We start from the raw sequence: 27,069 nt of genomic DNA on the forward strand, positions 1-27,069 counted from the left end.
TTTGACTTTGCAACTTGACTTGCCTAGTCAAGTTGGGAAAGAAACAGCTGCATAGCTACACTTGTGGTTAGTTCGTGTTTCATAGTACAGTGAAACCTCGTTATAACGAACAGTTAAAAAATCGGAAAATAGTTTGCTCTATCTATAATTCGTAATATAAAATTTCACAGAAATTACATGCAAGAGCAGCAAAATTCAATCAGAGAAGGCACAGGAACTCGGAGTGTGCCTACTTGGGTCACGTCCATTTATTTACACGCAAAGAACTGCGTTAACGCGGCCTGCTTTTTTGTGTTGATCGCGTTCCGTATCACGCCCTGTTCCACAGTTTGCAAACTCTCAACAAGGGCAAACCCGCTGCTCTCAATAGCACTGCAGTGGCGGCGCAGTAAATCCAATGCAGCAAGCGCTTCTTCTGAAGTCTGAATGTTCTCATCGTCTGCAGGGTCAGCCTGAGCTTCGTCTGCGGGATGTTCAGAAACTTCCACAGCGATTTCGGCGTCCGTGTCGTCACCGCCTACAAAGTCCTCTACAGTCATTGTTGCGGGCATGTCACCAACAGAACACGAAAAATCGTTCTAGGCTCATCGAGCTCGCGGAGCTCTGCTTCTGCTTCGTCGGTATCATCCCCATTGTCATTTGATGCGCGGGCCTCTGCTGGAACGAAACCTGCGTGCCAAAAGCAGTTGGCAATCGTTTCGCCTTTCACGCTGTCCCATGCCGCTTTAATGCATCCAGCAAGTCGATCTTCAAGTCCTGCTTCATGAGAAGTGTCAATCAGTCTCCTCTTGTAAACTGCCTTCAAGGCCCTGATTTTATCGTGAGCTTGGTCTTTAACGTCAATGCTGCTCTTTTTTTCACGTTTACCGTCATCACAGCACTACGCACATCCGCGCACCACACTCGACACGACGACCGACGCAGCCTCCGCCGAACACTATGACGGCCACGCCGCAACGCCGCTGCTAACACTAAAACCAAAAAACGTGAAAGACACAAAAACCAAAAAGGCAAAAGCAACATTCGATCGCGTCGCTGCCGCCGCTGCTGAAGCGGTGCTGTCAGCGATTGTGAGATGCGAACGATTTCTCGTGGCCTCCGAGATCACCTCTGTGCGCATAAACAGGCGCGCGGAGGTGATCTCGGCAGCCATATTTTTTTTCGCTGTCAACTCCCAATGCCGTTGTGGCATCTGTGGCGCTGTCAGCGCCTGCGAGGTAGTCCTGAACGTTTGCTGCGCCGCACAACACACATGTAGAGCAACGAAGCCTGCCTCCTGCATCGCGAAGTTCGTAATATCTGTTTTATGCCGAACAGAGTTCGCTATGGGAAGTTAAAAATACATGTGTTTGACAAAAATATTTCGGAAGAGTTCGATATATTCAATAATTCGTTATATGCGTGTTCGTTATATCGAGGTTTGACTGTAGAAGATATGACTATATTAAGAAGGCAAAGCATGGTCAGCACGTCTACATCTTCGGAGTCTCCAGACTCAATGGTTAAACCAGCAGCTGTCAAAGACTGCTCCCTTCTTTCCTCTAGGACGTGTAGCCCGCTCGTCATCCGTTTCTTCTGCATGCCGTCTCTTGAGGTTTTCGTTGCGCCTACGTCTGGCTTCTGTCGCTTTATCGGCTCGTTTAGCTGCAGCATCGGCCCGCCATTTCTCGAGCCTTCTTGTCTATTCTTCCTCCATTTTCTCGGCACGTCGTTTGCGCTTTGTCTAATTCTGACGCTCTCGGGAACACAACCCAGAATCTTCAGTAGTTGTCGTAGAGCGACTCTGGGAATTAGAACGACTTCTCCTAACTGCATCTTCGTTACGATGCTTCTCGAGTCATGCAGTGCGTTCTTCTGCTGTCTTTTGAGCGCGTCGTTTCTTTCTAGCTTCATTATGTCATTGTTGCCTCTCTTTAGCACTCTCCATAATGACTACATTTCACTGAGGCGAAGCACGATTATATCCGCGAAGCGTCACCTCCTCGCGTGATTCTCTCAACGGTGAGGTCCTCTGAGCAGCGTCACCTGGCGACAGATAGCGGAAATATTGTAAAAATGAATAACAGCGCATTTAAATCATGCTGTACTCGTTGCCTCAGTGGCGCAATGGATAACATTAATTACTTGAGCACTTAGCGAATAAAATATATGTTCGAATCCTGTGTTTTTTAACTTTTTTTCTGAATTTGTTTTTTAAATTGCAGCATTAAAATAAGCTACCAATATCTTTCCTTGGGGGTGTTCCCCTTTAGGTCGCATCATGTGATGTATTTGTTTCTCAATAGCCACAAAACCAGCCTTGAACAAAGCCACAAGACAACAGCATGACAACGCTAACACTATTTAAATATTTTCACCGTAATCATTTCCTGCCTTTAGTGAGTGTATGTTACCTCTAGGTTGCGTTCAGACACATCTCTCGGTAACAATCGCTGTTTAACGTGCGGAGAGGCAACCAGTGACAAGAAAGAAGTTGTGGGACCCTACCGTTGAGGAGACGGAATTACGCCACCTCCTCTCCTCTGCCCGTGGAGAACACACCTGGCGCGAGTGAACGGCAACAGTATGGCTGTCAGAGCTCTGCTAAGTGGTTGCTAGGCGATGGCATACGCGAAGAGCTAAATTTTGGTGCAATGTTGCTTTCGCAACAAAAGCAGCTCCATGTTTTCCAGCCCCGACATGCTGCTGTGCGCACTGCAATTGCTGAGGACCTTGCGTTTTTTGCAGCAAGGCTATATACCCAAGCTTGAAATATTTCGGATGTCACAAGCCGCTCCGTGCTGGTCATATTCGCTTCAAGCAAAACTGTCACCCTTTCTCGCCGCAGACACTGCGGAAGACTAAATTAGCCTCTTCTTGAAGCGGTCAAGCCATACTTCTGATGGATTAATCCTTCAATGTCCATCGTTAGGGCCTACCTTTCTGCTTGTGTGCACATTAGGGGTCCGCTCAAGGGCCACCGTGAACTTCGCTTGTCTGCAATCCTTCGAAGCAGTGGTTCTAGTTTCGGGTGTGCTGCCGTTCGTAATATCTTCCACTTATTGCAGAACTGCTGTCCATCGTAAGCCTCCGAAAATTGAGCTATATTTTTAATGTATGAGCTCAGCATGCTCCTTCTCATTAAACTTTGTCATGATGGCCTGTCATGGAATTCTTTCTTTTACAGCCTTCAGTATATCTACTTTTTCTGCCAAGACCTAGGTGATGTAGTACGCCCGCTTTGCTGAGGCCACGGTGGCCATCGCAGGAGCCGCAGAATGCAGCATTGTCAGTAGAACGCTGTCCCCATATGCGACAATCATACTCCAGGCACATACGCAAACACAAAGAACAAAATGGCGAGGCGCAGCTGCGCAATAAAAAACAAGATAGCATCCCGCTGTGCCTTCTTGGCTCATGTTCACAGCAATGAGAATGGCACCTTTCCATTTCAGCTGAACACCACCGTCGTTCCCGCTATCATTGTCAGCATTATTACTTCACCTCTGCTACCCTCATGGCAGCCCTCTACACATCCAAGTTCTGCAGCCTGTCCGAATTAAAAGATGGGCGGCCAAATTTGTCCAAATTAATGAGTTTCATGTCATAGTATAGTATATATGGTTGACGGGACAGGATGGCCTGTCCAAATTGACAAATTGTCTGAATTAACGAAGTTTGAATTACCGAGGTTTTACTGTATAACAAAGGCAAGTTCTGCTTGAATGTAACGTTTTGTATACATTTACAATAGTTGGCTTAGGAATCCAGATTCCCGTCTATTTCAATTTGCTTTCAGCAGCTCCAAATGCGGCAACGGACAGGAAGAATGAATTTCTCGCTGACAGTGCTGGCGTCACGACCCGACCACCCAGCGAAACTTCGTTCTCCGTTGTGAATTTCAATTTCATGAACTAGTATTTACTTGCGTCACTTGGACTGCAAACTGTGCTGTGGTGCTCTGAAATTAATTGGAGATCAGTAGGGATACGACCTTGCGTTATCTCTCGTGCGCAAAGGCTGCAGCGCGATGTCATCAGTTCACTGCGCGTCGAGAACCCTTTTGCTGTGAACGTTTTCGCGACGCGTGCGATGCAGGCTACTTCCAATCGTCAAACGGCTTTGAATGATTTATTTTCCGAAATGAATGTTAGCCACCGCAAGCGTGGTAGGCTTATGGCAAAAAAAAAAAAAAAAAACTCCTGTTGTCTGCTGCCAGTTGTGCAACCGAAAAACACAAGTGTGCCCAGTCGGTTCACAAGCTATACGCCAAACTGAATGAGCAGTTCGGGAAATATTGTAATTTCCTATGAAAGAGAGACCTTGCCTAGGGCTTAATAGGCTCTTCCAATGTAACTGTGCAAATATTTCTCGCTTTCAATTATTAAAATTACTTTGATGCATTTTTTGGCTTTTTCTCAAAACTGTGTTTTGAGTTGAACTGCAAGTTTGCCCAAACAATATCTCAGCAACTAGAATAGCTGGAGCTACAATTCTTTCTGTATTGTGAAGGTGAAAGTATAATGCATGCAAAGTTGGAAGCATTTTTATTTTCACTTTTAAAATATTTTTATTTCATCCTAAAATTCTTATGCAGTAGCCATGGATGTGAGTGCCAAGGTCAGCAAGCTGCTAAATCTCTAATACAGTCGACGACTGATTTTTCGGACACCCAATTTTTAGGACATGCTTGATTATTTAGACTTTATCCCGGCCCCAGGACATACCTTATAAAGTCAATGTGTTCATCATCATCATCATCAGCCTGATTATGCTCACTGCAGGGCGAAGGCCTCTCCCATATTTCTCCACTTAACCCGGTTCTGTGCTAGCTGCATCCACTTGACCCCTGCGAACTTAATCTCATCCACCCACCTAACTTTCTGCCGCCCCCTGCTACTCTTTGCTTCCCTTGCAATCAAGTTTGTTACCCTCAGCGACCATCGGTTATCCTCTCTTCGCACTACATGTCCTGCCCATGTCCATTTCTTCTTCTTAATTTCTACTAGAATGTCGGTAACTTGAGTTATTTCTCTGACCCACTCTGCACGCTTTCTATCTCTTAATGTTACCCTTACCATTTTTCGTTCCATAGCCCTTTGGGTTGTCCTCAACTTCAGTAGAACTCTCTTGGTTAGCCTCCACGTTTCAGCCCCATAGGTGAGTACAGGCAAGATGCAACTGTTGTGTACTTTCCTTTTGAGCGATACCGGTAAGCTGCTAGTCATAATCTGCGAGTGCTTGCCAAAAGCGCTCCATCCCACTCGTATTCTTCTTGTTATTTCCTTTTCGTGGTCCGGATCTGCGGTTACTACCTGTCCTAAGTAGACATATTCGTCTACTACTTCCAGTATTTCGCTACCTAATGTAAACTGCTCTTCCTTCCCGAGGCTGTTGAACATTACCTTAGTCTTCTGCATATTGATCTTCAAGCCTGCCTTTCTACTTTTCCTGTCTAGGTCATCAATCATTATTTGCAGTTCATCCCCCGAGTTGCTTAGCAAGGCATTGTCATCAGCAAATCGCAGATTACTGAGGTATTCTCCATCTACCCTTATCCCTAACTGCTCCCATTCCAAGTCTCTGAATACTTCCTCTAAACAAGCTGTGAATAGTACTGGGGAGATTGTGTCTCCTTGCCTAACACCTTTCTTTATGGGAATTTTGTTACTTTCTTTATGCAGAACTATGGTTGCTGTGCAGCCACTATATATATCTTCCAGCACTTTCACGTACGGCTCGTCTACCCCCTGATTTCGCAATGCCTGCATCACCACCGAGGTTTCAACTGAGTCAAATGCTTTTTCGTAATCAATGAATGCTATGTATAAAGGCTGGTTATATTCCGAGCATTTTTCTATCACCTGATTGATGGTATGGATATGATCGATAGTAGAGTACCGTTTCCGAAACCCTGCTTGATCCTTTGCCTGATTGCAGTCTAGGGTTGTCCCGATTCTATTAGCGATTACCTTAGTAAATACCTTATACGTAACAGACAGTAAGCTGATTGGTCTGTAATTTTTAAGGTCCTTCGAGTCCCCTTTCTTGTGAATGAAGATAATGTTTGCATTCTTCCATGGTTCCGGTACCGTTGATGACACCAGGCACTGCGTATACAGGGCGGCCACTTTTTCTAGCACGATATCCCCCCCGTCCTTCAGCAAATCTGTAGTTATCTGATCCTCTCCAGCTGATTTCCCCCTTTTCATATTTTCTAGTGCTTTCTTGACCTCGTCCTTCGTCACTGGTGGAAAGTCTGACGGGTTTTCCCTACCGCCAATCTCATTACGGTCCTGACTACTTTGGCTACTGTAGAGATCTGTATAGAACTCCTCGGCTACTTTGACTATCTTGTCCATATTAGTGATGACGTTGCCCGCCTTGTCCCTTATCGCATACATCTGGTTTTTGCCTATGCCCAATTTCTTCTTTACCGCTTTAAGGCTTCCCCCGTTCTTTACAGCATGCTCAATTTTCTCCATGTTATACTTCCTTATATCGGCCACCTTGTGCTTATTGATTAGCTTTGATATCTCGGCCAATTCGATCTGGTCTGTTGGATTGGAAGCTTTCATACTCTGGCATTTCTTAATCAAATCTTTAGTCTCCTTAGACAGCTTACCGGTATCCTCTCTAACTATCCTACTGCCTACTTCTACCGCGCACTCAGTAATGATATCTCTGAAATTATTGTTCCTTGCCTCAAGGGTAATGTCGCCATCCTCAGTTAGAGCTTAATACCTATTCTGTAGCAAGATCCTGAACTCTTCTGCCCTCCCCCTCAACGCTAATTCGTTGATGGGTTTCTTTCTTACTAATCTATTGTGTTCCTTCTTCAGATTTAGGCTAATTCGGGACGTCACCATCCTGTGGTCACTGCATCGCACTTTCCCGATTACCTCTACATCTTGCATAATGGCGGGGGTTGAACACATTATGAAGTCGATTTCATTTTAGTCTCTCCGTTAGGACTTTTCCATGTCCATTTCCGGTTCTTCGTTTGCTGAAGAAGGTATTCATGATTCGTAAGTTATTGCGCTCTGCAAACTCAACTAGTAACTCCCCCCTGCTATTCCTAGAACCAATGCCATAGTCACCTACTGCCTTGTCTCCTGCCTGTTTTTTCCCTACCTTGGCACTGAAGTCGCCCATTAGTACAGTATACTGCATCTTTACTTTTCGCATTGCCGATTCTACATCTTCATAGAAGCTTTCAACTGCCTGGTCATCATAACTACATGTAGGTGCATAGGCCTGTACAACCTTCAGTTTATGCCGCTTATTAAGCCTAATTACGATGCCTGCAACCCTCTCATTAATACTATAGAATTCATCTATATTACCCGCTATATATTCATTGACAAGGAAACCTACTCCTAGTTGTCGCCTCTCTGGTAAACCTCGATAACACAGAACACGCCCATCCTTCAGTACAGTATATGCCTCATTCGGCCTCCTAACCTCACTAAGCCCTATGACATCCCATTTCATGCCCTCTAGTTCCTCTAACAGCACTGCTAAACTAGCTTCACTAGCTAGGGTTCTAGCGCTAAACGTTGCCAGGGTCAGTTTCCAATGACGGCCTGTCCAGCGGAGCCACGCTTTCTTAGCACCCCCTGCTGCGTCACAGGTCTGACCGCCGTCGTGGTCAGTTGTTCCGCCGCCACTGGTGACTGAGGGCTGGGGTTTTTATGGAGCTTATCATAGGAGGTTGCGGCCAATTACTGCACCAGGGTGGCCAACTCCTGTTCTGGTGAGGGAGTGCGTTGCCGGAGGTGTTCACCGGTATCAGGTCGCACCCCAAACCTGTTTATGCAATTCCATCGACACGCGGATTTTTTTTTTTTTCATCTGGTGGAGAAATGCGCGGCACCGGGATTTGAACACCGGTCCTCTTGCATGCGAGGCGGATGTTTTACCGCTACGCCACCGCTGCGCTTCAATGTATTACACGATCAATGTATTACGCGGCTCAAAATTTCGGACACTCTAGGGAGGGCAATTTGATTTTTCGGACGCTGGGCCAACTGCCACACATTTTGAGCGGTGTCGCCGCCATCTTGGTTGTTTACTTTTTCCTTCGATAGCCTCGAAGCCGGTGCCAGACTTGCGTGCCGCTCCTCAGCTAAACTGATGCTGGATTGAGGCTTTGGGTCTACATTATTTGCCTCACAGCTTCCGCTTCTGGAATGCCGCTGCTCACTGCCAGAGTGCTCTTTATATTCTTTTAGCTTTATCTCTTGAACTGCCTGTTCCTCTGTGTGTTTGCCGTGCGTTTCACATGCATTGCCAAGCATAACGAGTAGGCCTAGCCGTGTTCGTGCTGATGCTAGAACTATGTTCTGTCGCTACTGTGGCTCGCATTTAATTGAATCGGCTTCAGTTCTTCAAGAAGCTGTTTCCGGATTTTATAAGGAGCTTTCTTTTTTTTGCGTGCAATGCAGAAGCGAAAAGGCACTCAATGGAGTCAGTGTTGTGATCCAGTGGTTGGTGGTGGCGGTGTGCTTCGGCAGTGACAAAACCTACTCTGTCGATTTGCTTGGAGCACTTAGCATGCTCGCCAATGCGTGGAAGTCGGTGGCCCCCACAAAGCTAAGCAATTACTTCCGCCTCGCGGGATTTGTCCTGAATGACGAGTCGGCTGCCTTGAACGAGGAGAGTGTCGTCGAGCAGCTGCCAGGACCTTCACACTGCAGGTGTCATCGATTGTCTCGTTTTCAGAGTTCACAGATGTGGACTACGAGTTGTAACTGTGCGCTGGGCTCACAGATGCAGAAATTATTCGCCAAGTGCTTGCAGAGTCTGAAAGCGACGACGACGACTCACCTGCAGCCGACGCAAGCCGAGCTGATGCAAGGGGTCGCAACCCATTCATCGGCTTAAGGCAAAACTAAGGCTCTCGCCAAAATTCAGGCGGACCTGTTAGCACGAAAGCGGAGCGTGGTGCAAAAAAAAAAAAAGCATGACTTTTTCTGGCCTCAAAGTCAATAATAGGCAATAAATTCAGCTTTCTTGCTGCAAATTTTTTTTTTTTCAGACTACCCAACTTTTTTTTTATATTGTCGCAGTCCATTGAGAGTCTGAAAAATCAATCGTCGACTGTATTAGCTCAATTTGAAAACTGCTTCAACATTGTATTCCTTGCACTTTTTAGTATTCACTTGTATATTACAAATTAATTTCTGATGAGCATTTTTTCAGCTATAGTTTGGGCAGACAACAGTAGTTTTCTAGTACATTTCTAATAGCTCTCGAACTAATAGTCCCAAAAGGAAAATATTTGTATATTTAACATCAGCAGAAAAAACTGAGCATTTCTGTGAAGTTTCATCAAATTTGGTTGGTAAATAACAAAATTAATTTTAAGACCCATGTCCCGCCTTAACTGCTGCCCTTACAGGATTCCTTTTCTTAAACCACCGCTGCTCAACTCTGCCCATTTCTAGCAGCCACCTGCCCCAAGTGTGGTGTCAACCCCAAACACACATCAATGTCGCAGTGACTTGCTCTTCCGTTTCCCATGTAAGTGCACTTCTGACTGATTGCGTGCCCTTCTCACATGCTGTTACAGAGTCCATCCTTCCGAGAGAATGCAAATGACGGGTGTCCCCACCTGTATCCTGAGCAGGAGCTGTCGGTTCTGTTGCTCGAGAGTGCGCTGCTTTTCCTCAACCATGGGGATGCGGTCGTTCTCCTTTTTGAGAGTGCGCACATAGTCCACTGTCGCCTTCAGGATGGTGCCCTTGTTCTGGCGGATATCCCGCACCAGCTCATAGTGCCTGCACACAGAGTGGGAAAACAAACTGAGAGGCGCACAGAGCAGTGGGCTTCTGGCCTCAATTAGTGGAGTACCTACCTGCCGGGCTCCCCATCTCCTTAGGAGCATCCCCATCATATACTTATTTCCCTTATAATGATACCAGAAATATTTTTTATAATGATCAAATTTAACACCACAAAAATCTGTCTGAAAATGTCGCATTACTTGTGTAATGCGACATTTTGACAGATTTTACACAGTTACAAAAGGTGCCAATAATTACCATGCTTGTGCATGGTAATTATTGGCACCTTTTATAACTGTTTTTTCTGCTGTAATTGAACGAAGAAGTTTACATAAAGCTGCTACAGGATACTGCTTGAAAGCTCAGTCAGCCACTATCGCCATGCCCCACTACTGGTGAACCCCACTGTCACCTGCAGGATTTACAATGCAGGGCTTCTCATCTGCCATTCTGTGGGACATTAATGCCAGGAGGACTGCAACACACTGCGGTTTATTGTGGCTGTCATACATTTTACCCGACTGTTCAGGTTGGGCTACGAAGAACATAGATCAATTACACTGTTTGTTCCCTGGAAGCTCCGTTCATGCAGTACGAGTGCCATAAATTACAAGGGGATTACCACACAATAAAAAAGGGCCCAGACAATTCCAACATGCCAGCCAACCTTAGAGTGCAGGCGAGTCTGGCGAGTTGGTGCCTCACTGAAGACGGCCTGTTTTTTTTTGCGCTGGCAGCCTCTTCATACGTGCTGCATGCAGTAGCCAGCAGTCACGAGTGCTTATTGTCCATCTCATGTACCCCGAGAGGAATGAATAAACGGGGTGTCTTCTTTCTTTGTTCGTAGAGAGCACAAGTGTTTCTGGTCGCTCCGCGGAGCACCGGATGTACGGTGTTGAGTTTCCTTGCGAGACATGCGCCTGAGCGGCGCCGCAAACACTACGTGGTGGCAGCGGTGGGATCGTGGTAGCTGGACGGTTTTTCACCAGAGCGACACGTGAAAACGGCAGCGAAGAATCAACGGGTGTAGCCTGCAAAAGCCACCATGTCGGACGAAGAAAAAGCTCTACAGTCCAGCGGCGCAGGGCTTCGGCCTTCTGTTGACAGAGCAATTTATACATCCCTTAATGGTTCAGGTTACGTTTTTTGAAAGGAATAATCTTCGAATACTTCAAACGGACAAAGAAGGCGGTTTTGCGGTAATACCGGCTGACTCGAGTTTTACCTGAAGTCTACTGTTGTGTCGTTGGGGACTGATATGTATGTGCAGAGAAGGGCATTTGTATGGGGTCATGCGTTGCCCCAGTTCTATGTAATATCTTTTTATCTTCTGTTGACAGAGCAATTTATACATCCCTTAATGGTTCAGGTTTTAAAATATTTAGACGTATTCATGATTTCTTAGTCATTTTGGATAAGGGCTCTGCAGTGATTCAAAGTGTGCAATGCATTCTTTCTATTTTTAAGATACAAGAAAAAGGACTTACTTTTACTCATGAACTACCTGTGGACAACAAATTGCAGTTTCTAGATTTAAATACAGTCAAACCTCGTTATAATGAAGTCTCATTTTGCGCGGAAATTCGTTCGTTATATTCGATATTCATTGTAAAAGTACACACAAATTCCTACAAAAAGACATTCTGTTCATAAACCCAATAAAGGCTACCCTAAAATGAAAAGCACAGAGCTGAAAAAAAAAAAAGCATATTTTTTTCTTTAAAGCGTGGTATAAGCACGCGAAACCTTACCTTTCATTTTGCACTGCCAAGCAAAAATGAGCACACAAATCAGGATTTAGGCCACGCAGAACTGATTTATTTAAAAAACGACGTAATCTTCATTTGGCGGCACTTCACACTATTCGATAGAATAAATTTCTCAACGAAATCGACACTGTGCAGCGCTTTCCCAATGTCAGCTGATTTGGCCACAGGTAGGTTCTCAAGGTACCTTCTCAATTTTGCTCGCCATATCGGCGGCCTCGGTGCTGCTGAGAGCTCGCTCGTCGCCTTCTTCTTCACTCTCATCGCTGCTCGTAGCATCATCTGTAGGAAGCAGCTGATCGACAATTTCTTGGTCGGCCAATTCGGGCTTCGGGCGCCACAGCCAAGTTGTCATCGGCAGCAATAAAATCCTCGAACGTAACATTCGGAACCGCCAGTTGACGCCATGTCGTCTCGTCGAAATTGTCCGCTCCACCTTCAGAATCGGGCGTCGTTGGGCTCAGTCTCGCTGGTGGATGGGGCTAGGCCAGCATCAACAAAGCAATTTCTTATTGTCGACTGTGCCACTTCGTTCGATGCACCATACAGCATGTCCAGCGTAGTTTTGAGGTTTATGGCCGTTGATATGCCCCTGTCTATGTCAAATACGAGCTGCGTAACCAATGGCTTTCGGTAGCAGCATTTTAGTGAGCGAATGATGCCCCTGTCTAATGGCTGCAGCACTGAAGTCGAGTTTGGCGGCAAAAAAACTAGGCGGACCGCATCAAGTGGTACAGACGCCTCATGGGCAGAGCAGTTGTCCAATATAAGGAGCACTTTCCTGCGCTGCTCTGCCATGTCTTTGTCGAAGGCCTTCAGCCATGCTTCAAGGAGTGACGACGTCATCCACGCCTTTTTGTTCGAGCGATAGTCCGCTTGGACATTCCGGGCGTTGCGCAGGCACCTGGGGCAAGCAGATTTACCAATAACAGTTAGCCGCCTTTTCCATGTTGACACCATCCATGTTGACACAAACAACAACGGTGATGCGGTCTTTGCTTTTCTTGCCTCCTCGGCACAGTTCGTTCTTCGCAGCAAAGAGTGACCTTTCCGGGAGCAGCTTAAAAAAAAGCGCAGTCTCGTCCACGTTGTAGACATCGCGCATCTCGTAGCCACCCAGTTGCATGCGGAAGCATTTTGCCCACTTCTCGCAGTTCTCTACATCGACGGCTGCTTCTTCGCCCGACAAGGTGTGGCAAACAATCTGGTGGCGGTCTTTAAATCGCTGCAGCCAGCAACTGCTTGCATAGAAGTCATCGTGGCCTAAGACGCAAGCGAGACTTCTTGCCTTCAGTTGAAGCACAGCACCAGACACAGGCAGGCTGCGCGCTCTAACGTCCTTGAACCAGGCGAACAAGGCATCTTCAACATCCTGGTGGTGGCAATACCTGACGCGCTTCCTGCCGTTCTTCACGGCGGCTGCAGAGTGCCCGTTTTCTGTCTTCTGCCTTGCGCTCAGTATGGTTGACAGAGTGCTAGGCGCAACGCCGAAGTCTGCGGCAATCTCTTTCTTCTTGCGCCCGCTGTCGACCGCCCTGAATATTTTTATCTTTGTTTCAAGAGAAACTGCTTTGCGTTTTGGTGCCACCATGCTGCAAGACAACGGCACGACCTCAAGGAAAGTGAGCACACGCGCGGGTCGGCAAAAAGTAGGGGCAGGGGCACGCGGGCGGTGGTTCGATCACGTGCAGGTCACATGCCAGGCAGCCGTTGATGCTAGATTCACTTGCGGTCCCTAAATGGCGTGGCGTGCGAAAGCGCGGGTGATTAAAACACATTTTAGGTGGAGGCGACGCGGGCGGTGGTTCGATCACGTGCCGGTCACATGCCAGGCAGCCGTTGATGCTAGATTTATTCGCGGTCCCTAGATGGCGAGGCGTGCGAAAGCACGGGTGATTCAAACACCTTTTAGGTGGAGGCGATTGATAAAACGAAAATTTAGTGTTTTGAAAAATTTGTTTTTGCTTCTTTGCGGATTTTGAGTCGTGTGAATACGAAATATGCTTCGTTATAACCAATTTAGTGTCAAATTTTAAGAGATAGAACTCCCACAGAAATAAAGCACAGCCAATCAAACTTTGCTTTTACTTCGTTATATCCAATAATTCGCTGTATCCGTGTTCGTTATAACGAGGTTCGACTGTATAAAAATTTGTGATGGGGAAGTGTGTTGGAAGTATTTTCCAAGGGCTAAAAAAGAGCTACTTCTACATGGTTCAGCCCATTCAAAGACTGTTAAAAGAGGGATAGCTTCCCTTTGTTTGCAGTCGGACTTGTTAAAATCATGTGAACACATGGCTGAGGATAGCCTCAGTAACCAATTACAAAGGCTTGAGGTGGCTGGTTTCCCGGTTACGATTATTAGTGGGGTAGCAGAGTCTCTGCTTCAGAAAATGAAAGGGAAAAAAGGACTGCAGATAAGTTGAGAAATAAACGGCCACAAGTGATCCCTTATAATCATAGAGTTGCGCACTGCCTGAAAAAGGTGGCAGGTAGGTATGAGGTGCCAGTTGTGTTTTCTGCGTCAAAAAAACTGGGTGGGTTGTGTGCATTAATAGGGAGGAGAAAGAAAGCACAATGCGATAAGAAGCATGTAAGGAGTTTTATTGGATGTGTGGTGGGAGTGATTTACGAGATTCCACTGACGTGCAGTAAAGTATATATAGGGCAAACTGGAAGATGCATCAATGATAGAATAAGGGAACACGAGAAGTCCATCGAAAATGGGAAGGGGTCAAATTTACCCCTGCACTGTCAGAAGTGCAAGTGTGAGCCAATGTTTAGTAGGCTTAATGTTTTAGAGAAGAGTCGGGATAAGATGGCGCGCAAAATTTTAGAGGCGTTCTGGATACAGAAGAAAGAAGACAGATGTATTAGTGAAGCCTCGCTGAGTTTACGTAGAAAAGAATTTACTTTTATTGAGGAATCTCCTTGAGTAATGCAAAAAATTCGAGTTTATTATTGGGCTTAAAGCTGTTATTCTTAGTCACCTCTCACATATTGTGGCCATATTTGTTTATTAATCCTTTTTCCCTCAAGTACATGTACTTCTCGATCTCATGTACTTCGTTGCTTCGTAGACCTGTTGGCAGGTTACAGTTTTTTTAATACATAGGGAGTTCACAAGTGATGTGTTTTGGATGGACATGACCTACTGCACATGTATGGTGGTGGTTATTAGTGTGTGACTATGTGATGGACTTTGTGACTGTCCAGCATGGTATTAGCTGCTGGGCAAAGCAGAGGTGTGGAGATGCACGTGAGTGTAGAATTGGTGACTGCCATGCTTGGACAATGTTTATGTTCTGCGGGGGAAGAAAGTGCCACTATCTCCTTGGCAGAGAAGAGGATGATGAGAAGATGTACTTGAGTGTAGAAGAAGAGGAGTGGTGAAGAGGAAATATGTTCAGATCCACATTACAGTTGGTAGTGTGCGCGTGTGTTGTGTCTCTTCGCTTGTGTGTGTTTGTGTTTGTTGCGCCACATTTCTGGGTATTATGCAGCACCAACTAGCCCCTCAAGCTGTTATTTTTAGATACGTTGCTATACGCAATGGGTTCCAAAGAAGCCCGTCGCGTCCTTGACACTCTAGCGCTGACCACGGAAGAATAGAGCTCGCTAGAGGCGGCAAGGAAAAAACTCACCAACCACTTCATCCGGCCAATGACGTCTACGAAAGCATCTGTTTCCACCGGCGCGTGCAAGAGGAAGGCGAATCGATTGACGACTTCTACACCGCGCTATGTGAGCTTGTGAAAAAGTGCAACTACGACTCAGCCGATGTGGAAGGACGTCTGGTTTAAGACAGATTCGTCGTCGGTCTTCGTGACACAAACCTGGTGGACAAACTGTGCAGCAGTCAATTGTGTGCATCCTCCCGTGTTCTGAAACTAGAGAAGGCAAGGCTTCACGCACGAATTCATGAAGATGCTTGACGTAGTTCAGTTCGTGGAGTCTGTTTGCTCTGACAGAGCACTATGAGGTACGTTATCATAAAGCATTTGAGGGCTTAAGAACAATGCCAGGAGAATACAAAATTCGTCTCCGAACAGATGCTGTTCCTCATGCTATAAGTGCTCCGTGTAAGGTCCCCATACCACTAAGAAAACCAATAAAGCACGAATTAGAAAGAATGAAGTGGATGGGCGTCATTAGAAAAGCAGATGGCTCTACCAAGTAGTGCGCAGAAATTGTCCCAGTTGTGAAACCATCGGGAGAAGTGAGAATGTGTGTGGATCTCACGAAACTGAACAACAGTGTCCTTCGCGAGCGTTTCCACTACCAACAGTTGATCAGGCTCTTGGTTCACTCTCAGGGGTAAAATGGTTCTCAACGCTCGATGCTAACTCTGGATTTCACCAGGTTCTACTAAGCAGGAACTCAGAAGAGTTGACGACATTCATAACGCCTTTTGGTAGATACTGTTTTACCAGGCTTCCGTTCGGAATCACTTCCGCTCCGGAATATTTCCAGAAAAGAATGTAAAAAATTATTTGCGACCTTCCCGGTGTTGCCAACCTCATGGATGATATCTTAGTGTTTGGCAACAGCAAAAAAGACCATGACAAAAGACTGTCAGCCGTAATGAGACGTCTACTGGACACAAATGTAACTTTGAACAAACACAAGTGCATGTTTGGAGTAAAAGAGGTACAGTTTCTGGGCCATATTCTGAGTGAACAGGGCATACAGACAGACCAGGAGAAGGTGGAAGCAGTAAAACGTCTAAAGCCGCCTACGAACGTGGCTGAACTGAGAAGTCTGCTAGGCATGGCCAACCACTTGGGCCGCTTCTTGCCTAATCTGGCTCAGACTACCGCACCACTACGCACTCTTTTGTGTAAAGAAAATGAATGGCTTTGGGGGTGCGATCAAGAAAATGCTTTCCAAAAGCTAAAAGCGCTCATATGCTCTACGCACTGCATGGCAATGTATGATTCCAAAAGAAAAACAATCTTTCGGCGGATGCATCCTCATACGGCTTGGGCGCTGTCCTTTTCCAAACTCAAAAGCACGGGCAACGACGACCAATTGCCTATGCGTCTCGTTCGCTCACCAAAGCCGAGCAGCACTGCCCCCAGATCGAAAAAGAAGAGTTAGCCTTAACGTGGGCTGTCGAGAGGTTTGATGAGTACATACGCGGAATTGCAGTGACTTTTGAAACTGATCACAAGCCTTTCGTTTCGTTGCTGGGAAAGGTTGCAATCGATGTCATGCCACCGAGAGTGCAGCATTTTCGACTGCGTTAGATTCACTATCAGTACAATGAGGTGTATGTGCCGGGGAAAACGCTGATCACCGCTGACATTCTGTCACGAGCTCCCGTGTTCTCGAAACATGATGCCAATTGCTTGACTGTATCTGCGGTCACATCATATTCTAAAGCATGCTTAGAGGGCTTGGAGACCTACTTGCAAGGTTGAGAGAATGTCAAGCACGAGACAAAGTTTGTAAAGCGCTACGGAAACTGTAAAGATGGGTGGCCTAACGTCCCCTGCTTTCTTACACCGTACTGGCAAGACAGAGCGCTTATTACAGTTGTGATGGCCTGTTGACAAAAGGAGCTAGGCTTGTCGTGCCTCACTCACTAAGAGATGAAGTGCTCCAAAAGCTGCATGACTGTTACCAAGGCATTTTGCGATGCCCTAAAATGGTTAGGAGTTCAGTGTAGTGGCCTGGACTAAGTGCTCAGTTAGCACAGGTGGCTAAAAACTGCAAAATATGTGCTCAGAATGCAGCGAACGCTGCAGAACCAATGATCACTTCTGAAACACCTTGTTGTCCGTGGGACAAGGTTGGGGTAAATTTGTGTGTGATTGAGAACCGCCCATACTTGCTGGTTGTCGATTACTTGTTCTGATACCCTAAGTAGCATTCCTGTCGTCAACAAAAGCCACTGCTGTGATTGAACGGCTGAAAAGCATTTTTGTGTGTCATGGTATGCCCGGGTGTGCTGTCACTGATAATGGCCCACAGTTCGCATGTACAGTGTGTGAGAATTTTTCAAACATCCGACATGTCACTGCGAGTCCGAGGCATCCTCAAGGCAATGGAGAGGTCGAAAGGATAGTACAGACAGTTAAGGGGGGACATGGGTCTTAAAATTGGTTTTGTTATTTATTGGCCAAATTGCATGAAACCTCGCAGAATTATTCAGTTTTTTCTGCTGATTTCAAATATGCAAAGATTTCTCTTCTAGAGCAATTACTTCTAAATGTATTTGAAAATTATTGCTACTGTCTGCCCAAACAATAGGAAAAAAAATGCTCATTAGAAATAAATTTTTAATATACAGATAAGTACTATAAAGTGTAAGGAATGCAATGTTGGAAGTAGTTTCAAAATTGAGCTAATACAGTCAATGACCGAATTTTCGGATGCCCAAGTTTTCGGACATGCCTGATATTCCGGACGTGATCGCGGCACCGCCACGAGCCCCATAGAATCAATGTATAAGGGCATCTGAAATTTCGGATGCTCGAACCCCCCGCCATCGAATTTTTCAGACTTTTTGACGCGACGGAAGGTCTGAAACCGCAACTGCGTCATACAAAGCCGCCATTTTGGCTATGGTCTCCCAGTCTGCGTACCATGTCACAGCTTTGAACAACTAGCCATACCTAGCCGTCACACACTGATTTAGTCTAGCCATTCTGGCTATGCTCACCATCGCCTCTTCCGAAGTTTCCGGTAGCACCGTCGACGCCGCGACCCTTTCGCCTTTTCGTTGAGCAGACTCATCGCAGACCACATGGTGTTTCGCTAAGCTGGTGCATGGTTTTGCTATGTGCTATGTATTGTGTCAAGTGTGCTCTGCGACGCTAGGCCTAGGTGCTTTGACACTTCGCAACAAGAGGATTCTGCTTGCCCGCGATGGCCCCCACTCCGTCATCGTCATCCTCGCCGATGGCATCGAAGCGCGGAAAACAGTACCATCGGTTAACAATGGAGAAGAAAGCTGCCATTACAGTCGAACCCGGATATTTTGAATTTTAGTTATATCGAACTCACGGAATAACCCTTTGAAAATCCCATGTAAAAGTATAGGAAAGCTGCGTTGTATATCGGACTCAATTTCACCAGTCGTTCGACATATTGAACTCCGCACCATGTATTGGACGATGCGCCTCCCCCGAAGATAATCGCATCACTTCGGCCGTTTGCCACATGACGTTTTCAAGCCACGCGCGGAAGGAATGAGAGGGCACAGCTCGGCGACGGTTTAGGGCAGCGCCGCGCCCTTCCCCCAAAAGTGCGCGCATCTGCGGTGATCGCTGCCGCGCTAGCACGTGACGTTTGCAAGTCATGTGAGTAAAGAACGAGATGAAACCAATGCAGCTGTGGTGTTGGGGAGAGGGGAAAACCGCGATAGAGCAAAGTGCAAGGGTGTGCCCACTCTTCTGCTGAGCTTTATCTCTCTCCTTCCTCTCTCTTTCTCGGACAAGCCAGCTCAGCCCGTGGCAGACGCTTCTCCAGTGTGTGTTGTGAACACTCTGCGCGCGGCGGCTGGCGTGCGATGAGCGTCTCGTGTCGTTGTGCTGAAGGTGCATAGGCTACAGCAGCTCTGGACGTTAAAATACGGCAGACTTTATTTTTTTGCGAGAGGCATTTATAGCCGTCGTGCTGAGCGTATGCTATGGCGGCTGCAGAGGTTAAGAAGCAGCAATTCTTTTTTATTTTGCGAGAGTTCTTCTTGTCGGGCTTAACGTGCGGCGCAGCGTAAGCTATGGCGGCTGCGGACGTTCAGAAGCGGCAGTTTTCTTTCTTTTTTTTTTTTTTTTTTGAGAGAGTCGTTCATTCTTGCATCTATGAATCAACGAAAGCACACAGTCTGCTGTGATCATGGCATCGGCTTTTAGCACTGTTCGCTCCGAACGGCATTTGCAGCTATCACACTTGCCAATGATTCTGTAGCAGTGGACTACGCCCGCCCCACCCCAAGTGCGGCGCGATAAATCGAACCAGGCTTGTGCAATCAAGCCATTACGCGGGCACTCTGCCAAGTTCCCTCCCTGCCACCGCAGGATCTATGAAAAGTATAGTTAAAAGATGAACAAGTCATGACGTTATCGCTGCGCAGCATCCAGACGCGCTGCCAATAAATGAGCTGTGGATGCGATGGTCGAAACGGAGGAAAGCGCCACCGAATGCATTTTTTTTTTTTTTAATTTTCGGGGGCGAAAATGGGAAGTGGGTTCCTTATGCGAGTGGGTTGACTACGCGACAAATACCATATTATTTTTCACGATCGCAAGTGACGTCTCAAGCTGATTTCTGTATATCGAATTATCGATATATCGAACTAATTCGCTATCCCCTTTGAGTTCGATATATTCGGGTTAGACTGTATTAAACAAGTAATGAGCGGACGATAGCAGGTTGACGTGGGTAAGGAGTTCGCATTTCCAAGCAGTCTCCGATTTTCTCAAAAACAAGGGCATGATCCTGAAAGCGGCCAAAAAACAAATCTGGTGCCAAAAAAAAAAAGAAAATGCAAGCCAAGGTGTTCACCCAAAGCTTGAGGAAGCCCTCATCGTTTGGCTTAATTCAATGACTGCAAAGCGGTTGCCAGGCTCGGGCAGCGTCTTGAAAGAAAAGCGGAAACTCTAGCGCTTCAAATGGGCATTGACGATTTCAAGTTTAGTGATGGGTGGCTGAGAAACTTTAACATCGGAATGACCTCACGTTCAAGAAGGTGCACGATGAGAGCGGCGCCGTCGACAATGCAGTTATTGAACAGTATCGCAGCGGAAAACCGCAATCTTTGCTACAGCAGTTCTCTGCTGACAATGTTTTCAACTGCAACGAAATTGGCTTATTTTATAAGATGTTGCCGAAAAGAATGCTTGCCTTTGCTGGTGATCCATATCACGGTGGCAAGCACAGTAAAGAGCGGCTGACCGTTCTTGTTAGCAGCAACATGTCTGGCAGTGAGAAGCTTCCCTTGCTTGTAATCGGGAAGTCGAAGAACCCAAGGTGCTTTAAAGGGGCATCGCTGCCAGTGTTGTACGAAGCCAACAAAAAGGCATGGGTCACTCAGCAGCTGTTTGAGAATTATGTCCGCAGGTTGGACAGGAAGCTTGAACTTCAGAACAGACGTGTAGTGCTCTTCGTTGACAACTGCGCCGCTCATGGTCACATCAAGAATTTGAAGGCTAAGTTCATGCTGCCCAACATGACTGCAATCCGCCAACCGATGGACCAAGGCGTCATCCGCAATCTGAAACTTTTGCACCGTTCACGGGTACTAAACCGCATGGTGTTGTGTGCAGAAAGCAGCGCTACAATGTTGACCTTCGGTCTGCTGTCGGAATGCTTGCGGACGCATGGAAGACAGTGAAGGAAGACACGATTCGCAACTGTTTCGCCACGCGGGCTTCGCACTCACGACAGAGGCAGCAGACTTGCCTGAATGTGACGTGATTGACATTTGCTCGCCCATGGACGACGCGATCAACGACCTCCGCTCTGCTGGGATTTCTATACCGACGGAAATAACTTTTGAACAGTTTGTCGATGCTGACAACGAGCTCAACTTCTGTGCAGAACTGACCGATGAGGGGCTAGTCCGTCAGGTTGTGGAGGATTCGGAAGACTCCGATGTTGAGAACGAGGAGCCAACGTCTGCGCTGCCTACGAGCTCCGAGTTGACGCGAGCATTGCTCCCGCTTTCATCGGTGTACAGCGCTGACATGACTCTTGCTCAGATCGAGGCGAATATGATCGCATGCAAGCAGAACGCCATCCAAACAAGGATCGACAAGTTCTTTAAGGGGTGACGTGGGCTTTGAAAGTGAAAAAATTGCGAAAAAGTCGGCTTTTCAAAAAGTACATATCTCGGCTGTATATGTTATAAACTACCTTTTCTATAATTATGAACGCCTAATTCATCATGAACTACTTTAAATTAAATATACAACTGGGTGCGGAAGCCCCAGAGTCGTGAGCGAACGACAAAAGTACCCAAACTTCGCACGCGCCATTTCTCTGCCGCTGAACCGAGCGCCGCCATCTTGGTCTTTTGTTTGTGAATGCTTCACTTTTCCATGTTGCCTTCGCCGGCGGCGTGCGCGGCGTAGCAGAAGCATGGCTCGCTTGTGATTGGGGGCCTCACAAGGATTGTTGAACTTCCCCCTTCTCGAATTTGAGCTGTGATTGGACAAAGCGTGCGCTCCGTGCGAATGCGGTGGATCGCGCGACTGCTATTGGCTGCTGCGGGCGCTGACGCGGTGGCCCTTCCCCGGCGCGAAGTCTGCTCCGGCTGCCTACTGAGCTGGAGTTCTTTGTGCACTTGCTGAATCGCTTCACGTTTCACCGTTTTTGAGATCGCCGTGATCATCGCTGGTTATGGATTCTGGTGACATGTTTTGAATGGTTTTGTGCACCTTGTGGATTGTCGCATGGTCGGCCACGATGCGTGCTACATACGTCGTCGTTCTGTGAATGCCATCCGAATCGCGAAGTTAGCGACGTGCATTGCTAGCGGTCGCGAAGACGCTTCTGTTAGTGCTGCCTCTGCTACACCACTACTAGACCGACTGCGCTGCCACTTCCAACTGCGTATCTGTCGCGTCAACGTAAGGAGACGGCGTTTGAAGTGTGCCTGCTGTACCAACCATATCAACCTCTGCGATCTGAACCTCGCGTATTGCGTCTGTCATCACAAGTGGTAATGCGTCGTCCATTGTTTGCATGGAAATGCACTTTCCGAGGGAATCGGGGAGGTGGAGGCACAACGTGCTGCAGTCAAAAACAAACTTTAAACTTGAAAATGCTGTTTTAAACATCAAGGGCCATTTTCTAAGAATGAATTTTTTTCATGATATGTTTGCTTATTCCCACAGTATCTCTAGAACGGCTAATCGGATTCCCACCTGGTTTTTTTTTATTGTGTGCCCAATAAATTTCCGAGAGCAAGACAAGCTCATTTTTTTCGAAATATTGATTCTGGAATTAATAATAAACAATCAAAATTAGGCTACAAGTCGAAATAGTGGCACTAACCTCAATGCAGTGCTAAAATTTTTCAGCAGGAAAATTGAAAAATAAAAAAAAGGGCTCTGTCTTGCCCTGTGGTACTTATTCAGGAACCTTCATATTGAATTTCATAGTGCCAACACATTTTGCAAGTTCTCCAAGCATGGTATAAGGAACCCATGTGAACCATTCTGTTATACTTCTGTAACTTGAGTACCAATGTGCGCAGCACCATGAAACATTGCAGTTATTCAAATAGATGTGCCTTGAGTCTACCCTGAAAATTTCATTCAATTATCTCAAGAAACAAAAAAGTTGGTATTCAAAGGTAGCCTCCCCCCTTAAGACACTGCAGCAATAACGCCGGCTGCCGTGACGACACATGCATAACAGGCTATTGGCTGCATAGAGTTTTTGAACGGCTCTTTTTCATGCTTTGGTGTTTCGGAAGCCTAATACCTCGTTCTTGACTGTTTTGATCCAAGAAATATTTGTAAAATGGTACGTCTTTTTCATGTATTCATTTTTTCGGACAGCCTGGAGTTTCGGACGTTTTTGCGTTCCCTAGAGTGTCCGAAAAATCGGTTGTTGACTAATGGAGATTTAACAGCTCACTGAACTTCGCACTCACAGACATGGCAACTGTGCAAGGATTTCAAGATATAAAAGTTTTCCAAGTGAAAATAAAAAATGTGCTTCCAACATTGCATTCCTTAAGCTTTATAGTATCTAATTGTATATTGAAAATTAATTTCTAATGAGCATTTTTTTCCCTATTGTTTGGGAAGACATTAGCATTAATTCTCTAATACCTTAGAACTAATTGTCATAGAAGAGAAATTTTTGCCTATTTGAAATCAGCAGAAAAAACTGAACAATTCTGCGAGGTTTCATCACATTTGGGCAGTAAGTAACAAAGTTAGTTTTAAGACCCATGTCCCCCCTTAAGCACCTTGTGCAAAAATCATACTTGGCTCTTTTAGCCTACAGAGCAACGTTAGGAATTCTTGGACTTAGTTCAGCTGAAATCCTTATGGGCAGATGCCTCCGGACCCGAGTTACCATGCCGCCACAACTCCGAAGCTCTGGACAAGAGATCCAGAAACGCATAAAGGCAAACGACTGCTCTAAACGAGAACAACAGACGCGGTACTTTAACCAACGCCACAGAGCTAAAGCTTTCCCGCATTTGAAACCTGGCAATCTGGTTATAGTAACTGACCTTAATATAAAGGCTAAAGTCGTAACGCCAGCACCAAATCCAAGATCATACTTGGCCGAAACAGAGGAAGGTGCCATGATACGGCGAAATAGGAGAAATCTCAGATTGCCAAGAGAGGACATCAACCTCGGCTTGTACAATTTTCCCGTCAAATGAATCTGATCCCGCCGAGCCAGTTTCTCGTAGCACAGCTCTTCCGCAGAGACTGCAGCAGAAAACGTGAAAACACAGATACCTCGGAGTCAGACCGTGACAAGGTCAGGAAGAATAAGGAAACCAATAAGGTTTGCCATCAATGAGAATTTAATGTTTATGTTATTCTGTGGTCGACAGTGTTGTGCCGCGAAATGCTTGAGCTGTTTTGTCACCATAGATGCTGGAAAAGGGGGGATGTGCTGGTAGCCTTTTCATGCGTGCTGCGTACAGCAGCCAGCAGTCGCGAGTGTTTATTATCCGTCTCATGTATCCTGAGAGGAACGAATAAACGGGGAGTCTTCTTTCCTCGCTCGCCAAGAGCAGATGTGTTTCTGGCCCGCTCCGCAGAGCACCGGATGTACGGCGTCAAGTGGCCTCGCGAGACATGCGCCTGAGCGGCGCCCCGAACACTACATTTTTCTGGCATCTGGGATCTCACCTTGACGATCATCTCTGTTCTCTCCCATATAAAAAGATGAAATTTTTCAGGTCAGCATAAGATGAATTCATAAATAGGTAAGTCTAATGCCGCTCGGATTTTAATATACAGTCGAGCCCGCTTATAACGAACCTGAGCGTCACGCGGCATCCGTTCGTTATATCCCGAAGTTCGTAGTAACTGGACCACAAACTAAAAAAGAGAAAAAAAAAAGTTGGCGGTCAAAACACAAAATTTATTTCTTAGCAAAAAAGTCTGTGATGCTCGTCTGTTTCTGCAGTGCAGATGCGATGAGGGCGGTACATTTTTCTGGCATCTGGGATCTCACCTTGACGATCATCTCTGTTCTCTCACATATAAAAAGATGAAATTTTCCAGGTCAGCATAAGATGAATTCATAAATAGGTAAGTCTAATGCCGCTCGGATTTTAATATACAGTCGAGCCCGCTTATAACGAACCTGAGCGTCACGCGGCATCCGTTCGTTATATCCCGAAGTTCGTAGTAACTGGACCACAAACTAAAAAAGAGAAAAAAAAAAGTTGGCGGTCAAAACACAAAATTTATTTCTTAGCAAAAAAGTCTGCGATGCTCGTCTGTTTCTGCAGTGCAGATGCGATGAGGGCGGTCTCCAGTTTATTTAAAGCACTAGCGTGCTCTTCGCCGAGTCTCTTGGCATAGACAAGTTGTCTGAGGCCCTCTATAGAGCCCATTGCTACAGATGTGCTTACGGGTGCTGGCTCAGACGTTTCATCTTCATCTGATTCTTCCGCGTCGCTCTCGGCCCGCACTTCAGAAACGATGCCTTCGTCCGTGCATGGTTCCGCAATATCCGCGTCTTCATCCGCAGAAATAAAATCCTGCCAACCAATGCCAAGGCCTCCCATGTCGGAGTCGACGACACGCTGCCACAAATCGCCGCCGGAATCATCATCATCGGAGGCATCAGGCCTGACGTCCGGTACTGCGTCGACGAACCACTTCAGCAGCGCATCCTCTACGTCCGCATAGGTGGCCTTCCGCAGGCACTTTATGTCCGCTGTGTTGGCGTCGGAGCTGGCGATCTTTTCCTTATTCTTCAGAATTGTCGAGATGGTTGATTTCGACACGTTGTACTTCTTCACCAGCTCGCAATTTTTAGCACCTTGAGACAGTTCCGTCACAATTGCTCGCTTCGTTGCCATGTCCAGCGCTTTTCGTTTCGTGACCGCTAGAGGCAGGCAATTCCCGTCCGCCATCCCGAATTATACGACTCAGGCCCGACAGACGAAGAGCTCACACCACACACACGAAAATGACAACAAAGCGCCGCAACTGACGGAGCACGTGCGACAATCACGCGAGGCAAGCGAGGAAGTGCCTAAGGAATGGAACGGAACGGACACACAGCGGGGCATGGTATGCAGCAGGGAGACCAATGAGAGGCATCCCTGAGCGTCAGTGCTGCCACCTGTTGGCTCCTACCGTAGTTGCTTTCAACCGCCCATGACCTCAGAGATTACCTCCGCAAATCTCGGAGGCCACGAACCGTCACCGCAGTACTGAATGCAGCGGCGCGGGCGCGCCGCTGCGCATTCAGTCCGCCCGTGCAAACAGTACAACCGCTAGCGTATGGAGAGGCCTGCCTCCTGGCGCCCCGCGCCCCTGGCATGGCCGCTCAATGGAACAGCCAGCAAACGAAACGACGAAACTTCGAAGACTATGCCGGCGGCCGGCGCCGTGGAGACAGGCGAAGATGAGGGAATGGCGAGAGGAGAGGGGAGCGGAGTTGCTAGGAGGGGCGGCAGCGTGGCCTTGGAGGCCACACCACGCGCCGACACTCGTAGGCAGCGCGCGTCGGCGAGCAAAGGGTAGCTCGCTTGCGAGGAGGATTGCGAAAACAGACCAAAAGGGATGGGAGCCCATCGTTATCTCGTATCGGGGCGCCGGGTTTACGCCGTCCGTTCGCTGTAACCGATCGGCAGCGCTCATGGACGTTCGTCATACGTGCGATCTTGTGCCATTGAAGTAATGCATATTTTGGCGGTTGCTCCGGTCTCGTTTGTTATAAGCGAAAGTTCGTCTTAAGTGGGGCCCGTTATAAGTGGGCTCGACTGTACCCCAATAAAAATAACCTCCTATTTGACCATTATTACCTCAACTCTTATTATGTAGCAGGAGGGCTCAAAAGTGACAAAATGAATGAACAGGTGAAAACTTTGAAACAGTGAACTCCCTTTAAGATAAACTTGAAAAAACCAAATATTTCTGTCTGCCTCATCAGTCCTGTTTCAGAAAAGTGCAGCTAAGAAAAAAAATGGGAGCAAGATAGCCGTGTCCAAACACATGTTGCGTGAACACAATTCAAATGGGCCTTCAGAGAATGAGCCACTGCAACTAGGGCATTAATTATGCGTAAGCATGAAGTGAGCTTGAGGCTGGGAGCATGAAACAAGGTCCCGTTCTCCCACTTGAAAACGGCATCACTCTTTCTTTGTTTTACCATTCTTACAAACCCTACAGTAGCAGCTACTTGGGTGTAAGTTGTCAATTTTGCTTTCCCTCCCTCCTAACTCAACCCTTGCTCTTTCTGCAGCACAGCTTCCACAAGCAGGCATGCAATGCACCCTTCTGTTATGCTGCTATGCCGCATGCAATCAAAGTAGTGCCAATATCTGGCCATCTATAGGCTCCTATAATTTATTTATTTATTTATTTATTTTG

General features: G+C 46.7%; 1 protein-coding gene across 2 annotated transcripts in view; it reads right to left on the reverse strand.

Annotated features, from left to right (window-relative positions):
- Positions 1–27,069, reverse strand: part of Mitf (transcription factor Mitf) — a 185,159-nt gene that overhangs the window by 13,368 nt on the left and 144,722 nt on the right. For both annotated transcript variants that reach the window (XR_014707765.1, XM_084605446.1), the window contains exon 6: positions 9,596–9,761. Coding sequence is in view for 1 of the 2 variants with exons in the window: in XM_084605446.1 (XP_084461572.1) it covers positions 9,596–9,761 (166 nt within the window). In the remaining variant the exon portion in view is untranslated. The remainder of the gene's footprint in view (positions 1–9,595; positions 9,762–27,069) is intronic.

The sequence above is a fragment of the Amblyomma maculatum genome, chromosome 1, assembly GCF_055883805.1.
Source record: "Amblyomma maculatum isolate TAMU_Amacu chromosome 1, ASM5588380v1, whole genome shotgun sequence".
Lineage (NCBI taxonomy): Eukaryota > Metazoa > Arthropoda > Arachnida > Ixodida > Ixodidae > Amblyomma > Amblyomma maculatum.